Here is a 7,835-nt window from a genome sequence, read left to right on the forward strand (position 1 = left end):
AAACAGCTTGAAGTAAAACTTCTGCTTCTTGGACAAGTACTTGTTCTTTTCTGTTATGATGAATGTTTGTACGTGTTTTATAGTAGCCTTCTGTCCTCACTAGTGTTTTTCGACTGGTTTGTTTATAAGACACTTCTTTGCTTTTCTGCATTTTTTTATTTTTGTAATCCCCCCCGTGGCTCAGCGGCAAGTTTCAGGATTTATAACGCTAAAAATCGGGTTTCGATACCCAATGGTTAGAGCACAGATAGCCCGTTTATTAGCTTTGCGCTTAATAACAAACAAACAAAAACTGTTTGTATCTATTTTCCTAACAATTTGCTCTTTTTTTTTAGTCTCATCGAGTGTTCATATGTATTTCACTAACCGTGCGTTTGTCTCTTCTGTCGCAAGGAATGTGTCTAATGGGGAGGAGAATAAGTGTTTTACAAGGCTCGGAAGAGATTAATATGTGGGGAAGTGTAAGTGTTTGACGGGGCCAAAAAGATTGATGGGAATATAAGTGCTCTATAGAACTCAGACTAGATCGTTGTGTGTGTTGTGTCGGGTAAGACTCCCAACAGATCTGTAAATATGTTTGTTGTATAAGTGTTCGAGACAGGTTCCCAAATGTGGCTGTATATAGATTGGTTTGTGTGTGCTTGTGTGTAAGAGTTCAAAAGGGACATTAATATTTTAATATAAATAGTCATGATATTACCAGCTACTATCATATTAAACCACTGCAATACTTACATCACCTATTCTAAATGACATGTCTTTCATTTGAGTTCGTATATATTTAATACTTTAATATTAATAGTCATGGTGAACTTATTCTTTCAATAATATTACCAATTCGATAAACAAGTTCTTCTGAAATAACAAAATCACTTGGTAACATCTTTCAATCAAATTGTTGACTTACTGATAATTTTCTTACCTGTTTGAAAACAGAGTTGTAAACCTATGTTTTAGTTATGTTAACAAAAAACAAACTGACTTTATAAAACACATTTATTGTTTGTTTTCGTGAAAATTAACCATTTAATAACTGTTTTATAATTCTCACATTTCTCTTGCTTAAATAGTTGACAAGCTCACCAGAATATTGACATTTTGTTTGCTCCGTGTTTGAGAAACTCTCGACAGAATAATGACATTTCAGTTTGTTTCGTGTTGAGAAACTTTCGCCAGAATAATGACATTTCAGTTTGTTTCGTGTTGTGAAACTCTAGCCAGAATACAGACAAACATTTCAGTTTGTTTCGTGTTGTGAAACTCTAGCCAGAATACAGACAAACATTTCAGTTTGTTTCGTGTTGAGAAACTCTAGCCAGAATACAGACAAACGTTTCAGTTTGTTTCGTGTTGGGAAATTCTTGTTTTATAGCTTCACATAAGTTGGATTTGTATGAATAAAGATAACCACATCCAATATGCTCCTAAGCTTTTAGAGATGACGCTAAACAGACACAGACCCTCAGTGGCCAAGTATGCCCATTACACACCTTTCTCACCTATACCTTGTTTTTATGATAGGTGGTTTGGAATACGTTATACATCGTCTAAACTTGTTCAAGGCACCGTACTTATATAAATGTTTATGTGAACTTAAATAACAAGAATATATTCGTACTCTACAAGACAGGCAACATGGCTAAATAGTCACTGTTTCAGTGTGTGAGGTAGATCAACATTTCAAGTATAGTTGTAACGTGGTATAAATGTGCTTGTATCGTAGCTTGCAGTTTATAATTTAAAATAACTGTATCCAAGGTCTCATAACGGCTAGAATGGTGCTAAAATCGCATTTAGAAATATCACATAACGTACGTTTTTATTCTCAGTTTAAAATAACGTGTATATCAGACGTACGAGTTTCATATCAACAACACCAGAACGCTAACATCACGACCTACATATTGCATAGTGTACGTTTTTATTCCCAGTTTAAAATAACGTGTATATCAGACCTACGAGTTTCATATCAACAACACCAAAACTCTAACATCACGATATAAATATTGCATAGTGTACGTTTTTATTCCCAGTTTAAAATAACGTGTATAAAGCTATACTTCAAAACTATAGATGGTAAATATGTAAAATGTTATTGAAAGATATCGTTAAAAATTACTATTGTGTCATTGTTGATATTATCACTGTATTATTATACACGAATGATAAAATCAGACAACTTTCTAGCCGTTTTAAAGGGGGTAAAAGTGTTATTTAAGGATGCTGTTAATGCTTGGTAGCGTGGACAACGTTTAATTCTTTGCTCTACAACCTCAATATAAACAAACCAAAACGCCCTACTCTTGAGAAAGAGGCATTCCTTCAAAATAAGATAAAAACAATCTCAAAAACAATGGATTCAGTGACCTAGAGGTTCATAACTATGCTAATGTATGCGAAGTTTTGGCGTAGCTTTTAATTTGTTCTACAAAGAGTTATGTTTTAGCTATAGATGCTAATTAGTATAAATAACAAAGAAGGTATATAATATCGTTTAAACTTTAACTGATCTCTGATATATGTCACAAAGTTCTTAAACCTATTTCTAAGGTAATGTAGTTTGAAATATCCAAGTCATTGGTGCTGTCATGGCGGTATTCTGTTCAACGATATCATTCTCATAGAACTCTCTGTGTGTGAATAACCTAAGTTTTCAGAATTGACTGAACTGCGTGTGGGTTTACGATATAACGATTGTTGAAATTGCGGTTTGTTCTTCTTAGAAACGTTTAAATTTGTGTGTAGATGATGTGTCGAATAACGCACAACCGAAGTTACGTAAAGAACTTTGATATGACCTTTAAAAAAATAGAGACTTTTACATATAAGTTAAGATATATATAGACTAGGCTGTAGGATTTTCACCAGAGCTATACTGAGTTGATTTTGTCACGTGCGAAGGCTGCTATCAGGCCTAGGTCAGAGTTCTAAAGAACCTTCGAAGCTCAATAGTTTGGGAATAAAATCAATAAGGTATGCATGTTCAAAACGGCCAACTGTCCTATAAGAAGATTCCAGACTTGAGAATAAATATATTCTGACTGTGCTTCATGCCCATCTTTATAGTAAGCGACGAATTAAAATAAAAAAGCTGTGAAGGTATTTATACCATGTTTCTTATTTTTTCGGTAAGTATTATTGTTTATGGGCTTCTTCTCCTGCATCTACAGCATTTTTTGTTAGTTAAGCTCCTTTCTAAGCTAAAATTGAATTTGTTGTTATTATAAATGAACAAACTTGTACTGTGCTCATCTGTATATGATCGACACCTTGATATGTAAGGACGTCAGATGACACCTTACTAACCACATATTTTTAGAGACAGGGTGTTTTCTAAAGGGGTCCTACTGCCAAAAGTTCTCCAAGAGTGTTTATATTAACACATGAACTTACAGCTGTTGTGGTGCTAATTTTTCTACTCATTGGAAGAGTTTTAAACTATTTTAGAACGTTGGATGTATGTTTTTCTCAGTCAATAGAGCATGCGCAAGTTTAAATTAAGGGAAAGCAAAACAAATGTGATGACGTAATACACGTGAGAAGTCTAATTTTAGAAACATTATAATACTAATATTTGGACTGTTATATCGCGCTTGTGTTCCCGAACTAATTTTATTACCGATAATTTCGGAATGCAGTGTAATATTTCCATTAGTTAAACTCTAATGTTGTAATAATTACACAGTCGTCAGTAGTGTTATGGCCTTCGACGTATCGTAGTGCAGAGGATATAATCATTACCATAACGTGGTCTTGGATGTACCGCATTGCAGAAGCCATAGCCGTTACAGTATCAGAGTATTGGACGTTCAGTATAGCCATAGCATTAACACAGTCTTGGAAGTACAGTAGTGCAGCGTCCATTACCATTACACTGTCAGATATTTTGATGTACCGTAGCGTAGAGGTAGTATCCATTATACCGGTATCAGAGATTTGGGCGTATCGTAATGTAAAGACTATTGCCATTACAGTAACATGGGCTTAGGCAAATTTTAAACATATTGTAATATTGTTACCTGTAAATATAATTACTCTGTACAGATTAATGGAGTCAACCAAAGTACCATTACTATCTATGAATTTCAGTGATAAACAATTTGTTTAAAGTCTCAGATAATTATTTGTAACTTCTTATAAATATACTTTTAAATAAAATATATACAAATTATTTTGTGTTTGAGACTCGCTGGAATATATAATATTTGTACATACATGTGTAAATATGTTTAAACATAGGAAAATATTACATCTTTCCATCACTAGTTCACGATTCTGTCTCTTGTAGTGATGTTGATTTGTTTTTCTGATAAAGTTCATTATTATCGACCATTTTAAAATAAATCTACTCATAATAATAAATTCATTTTTTTCTTTGATTTTTTTATAGTTGACAGTTTAATTTTAAACAGTCAGTCTGATAAAAACAGGCAGAAAAGAACCAAAACATTTTCCAGCTATGTTCTAACATTCAAGCCTTAAAAAAAAGGACAGTAATCACTAGAGACACTGTTAAGTGTTACTACTGAATGAGCAGAAAACCGGACACAAAAATGTTACATTATTCCTTACATTTTGTTGACTTATTGTTTCACCATTGTACTTACTAGTCTTGAAACGAACCGGTTCATCATGAATATTTTCCACCGTTTTAACCGTACTAAAGATTTCCTATATACTAAAGCATCATGGGAACTTGCTTATCTGTTTCTGTGAAAGAAATCGACAAATGTTGCATGAATTACCTTCCCACGAAACACAGTACGTGTTTTCTATATACCACCTACCTGGAGTGAATGTGCCGAATTGATTGGTAAACAGCTAGAGGGTTTAGTAAGAGGAGTATATACCCGTCTAGAGTGTAGGGTAGGTTTAATAATCTTCCATTAGAAAGCTCAAATTTTGATGCTTTGTCTTCACGACGATCAAAGATTTTTAGTCCAACTCATATTCAATGGTCGAAGATCATGTTCTATTCTTTCTTTACGTGTTCACGGTTGAAGATGTTGTGGTAATGGACTCACCTTCTGGTCAAGAACTGTTTTCTTAACTTAGTGACAAGATATTTTAGGATTCTAAGTTGGAATTATTCCCGGAAATGGAAGATGATGATGATGCCTACCTCCGGCACCTTCCGTGTCATTTTCTATTCTAGGGAAGAATTTTCCCTCAGAATCTCTTGTCACTAAGTTGGAATTATTCCCGGAAATGGAAGATGATGATGATGCCTACCTCCGGCACCTTCCGTGTCATTTTCTATTCTAGGGAAGAATTTTCCCTCAGAATCTCTTGTCACTAAGTTGGGAAAACAACTCTTCATCAGAAGACGAGCGCATTGCCACTACATCTTCAATTGTGAAAAGTCTCCCCCCCCCAGGTGGGACAGCGGTACGTCTTCGGATTTACAATGCTAAAATCAGGGGTTCGATTCCCCTCGGTGGGCATAGCAGATAGTCCAATGTGACTTTGTTATAAGAAACCACACACACACACACATCCTTCAATTGTGAAAATGCAAAGAAAAAAGAGAACATGAGCTTGTTGATAAAGTTAACGAAGCTAAGCTGAAATTTGTATTTGTAGTGTTTTATAAGAAAATGTACCCGTTCCATCTCATAGAAAACAAAAATTGTTTATGGTTGTAGGAGCTTGCATCTGCTTAAGTTTTTCATACGCTGTTATATTTACAACATGAATATGTTTGTACTTTAAGTTTATATCAGGTGGTTAAAAATTAAAAGAAAAATTCAACAACACAATCACGTCTGCTAAGAAGACGTTAACTTTATGCACTGGCCACTGTCTTCAGTTACAATGACAGTATTAGTTAAATTGTAACCGAAATATAAGTTAATTGGCGAAACCAACATTTGCGAACGCATTTCTCTAACTTTTTAAAGAATTACGAATAAAAGTCTCAATTCTTACCCAAGGGTAGTCATGGTGACAATGGTGTACCAAAAAGCTGATGGGATGCTGGTGAAGTTTGTATCCGTGACGTTCTTCTCAGCATAGAACATCACAGTGGCAAATATGACAATAGCCATCGCAAGAGAGAACACCAGAAAGCCGAGTTCAGAGGCGCAGCTTTTCAAGGTGTAACCAAGGATCCGTAGCCCCTGCGAGTGTCTGGAAAACTTGAAGATTCGAAACACCCGAAACACCCTTAGAGTAACGAAGGCTCCAGAGAGGTCCTCGTTATTGGTCATCCCCAGACTTATGTAGTAGGGCAAGATGGCGACCACGTCAATAACGGACATAACACTTCTCATAAAGTAACACCTGTTCGGAGCTGCATACAAACGTAACAGATACTCAGCGGTGAAGATCATAACACAAGCCGTGTCCAGACAGAAAAATGCCGTTTTATAAATATCGCCACAAGAGGTGCTTTCACTGGTGTCTGGATCCATGTTACAAGGGATGGTCTCTATAACATTAGCCATAACCGACACAGCGATAAAAAACCCTGTTACATAGTAAAACACTAGAGCCGCTGTGCTGGTATGAGGGTTCTCGAACGCCCTCCACATTTTCTCACGAATTGTATAATTGGATGTGTCATTAGGTTCGTTAGCTTCGGACAGTTTGTCGTCCATGATTCGCTCGGCGTTTTCCCGTTTTTTGTCTCTATAGTCCTCGTAACAACAATCCCCGATGACGTCCGGGATGATGCCGAAGAAAGCCAACTCCTCGTCGTATGCCATGAGACACTCGTGTTTAGGGAAATGAAGTTTACCTGTACGATAATAATTCAAAACATGTCGAAATAGAAAAGGATCGCGATCAAAAAAATACTCCTGGTTTTCTTCATCGAAGAAAAATTCCCTTTCGTTTGAGCCGAGCAGCGTGTCAGAATATTTCTCTACTGTGTTCCGCCACGTTTGGAAACGTCTTCCACTGACATTAATAGTAAACTTTTCATCTTCTTTTCTGCTTTTATCTCTCGTTACTGGCGGAGCTGGGAGAGGGTTATTAGCAATCGGCACCCAACCGATGGCAGCCGCACGGGCGAACGGAAGCCACGCGGCGACAGAAGCCATTGTTCCCGCGTCTCACCTTGGACGACGTCCGCCGCTTATGATTACTTGACTGCCGAAACTCCTTTGCGGCACAATCACAAAAAAAAACACGCACGCGCGCCACGAGGAAACGTACTACTATACTTAGTGACGATGAAGTTTTAGGTAGACACAAGGAAATCCATACTGATTGGTTATTATACAAACTTAAAAGAGAGTTATCATATGGTGATCTTGTTTGTTTTCCGGCCTTTTAACATAGAAATTGTAATGTATGATGAACAACAGTAGGCCGTAACGTTAACGAACCTCCGCTCGTTTACTGTGTATTGTTTGTATTATGTTGAGCATAATACTGTTTGCAGCCTCGTTCTGAACGTCAAGCGGAAGTAAAGCTCTAATGAATACATTCAAGCTATAACTTTTAAGCCCCTTAATATTAGACTAACTGGTGACAAGGAGCCGTTCATATACATAATTAGCATTGTCAAATGAAAAAAAATATGTCTTAGTCGTAAGTATTCATCCATCACCTTTCCAACCTGGTGCAACAGAGAAGTTGGGTTTGTCACAGGACACTGTATACTTAGGTATAAACACGATGCAAAAGCACGTTGGAGATGGCCTTACGCCTCATCCAGTCCCGGCGGTCACCATAGTGACGATGACGTCAAGGCCAACCGTTCTAATAGGTGAGGCTACGTACGCGCCCTCTTTTGATTTTATTAATACTATTTTCTTAAACTTTTCCATGTTTTGAGGATTAATTATGCACAGCGTTAACACATACGCATTACGAGACTGTAATAGAAC

At 36.5% G+C, this 7,835-nt stretch overlaps 1 protein-coding gene across 1 annotated transcript; it reads right to left on the reverse strand.

Moving 5' to 3' along the window:
* Positions 1–5,924: 5,924 nt before the first annotated feature.
* On the reverse strand, positions 5,925–7,588 carry LOC106478247 (potassium voltage-gated channel protein Shal-like). The gene has a single exon (XM_013938775.2). It carries the CDS (start codon positions 7,041–7,043, stop codon positions 5,925–5,927), a length of 1,119 nt encoding a protein of 372 aa, XP_013794229.1. The 5' UTR covers positions 7,044–7,588.
* Positions 7,589–7,835: the final 247 nt, after the last annotated feature.

The sequence above is a fragment of the Limulus polyphemus genome, unplaced genomic scaffold (assembly GCF_000517525.1).
Source record: "Limulus polyphemus unplaced genomic scaffold, Limulus_polyphemus-2.1.2 Scaffold193, whole genome shotgun sequence".
NCBI classification, from domain to species: Eukaryota; Metazoa; Arthropoda; class Merostomata; order Xiphosura; family Limulidae; genus Limulus; species Limulus polyphemus.

Excerpts from the sequence above, each read along its gene's own strand:
- LOC106478247 (XM_013938775.2), bottom strand. The coding sequence starts at position 7,043 with ATGGCTTCTGTCGCCGCGTGGCTTCCGTTCGCCCGTGCGGCTGCCATC.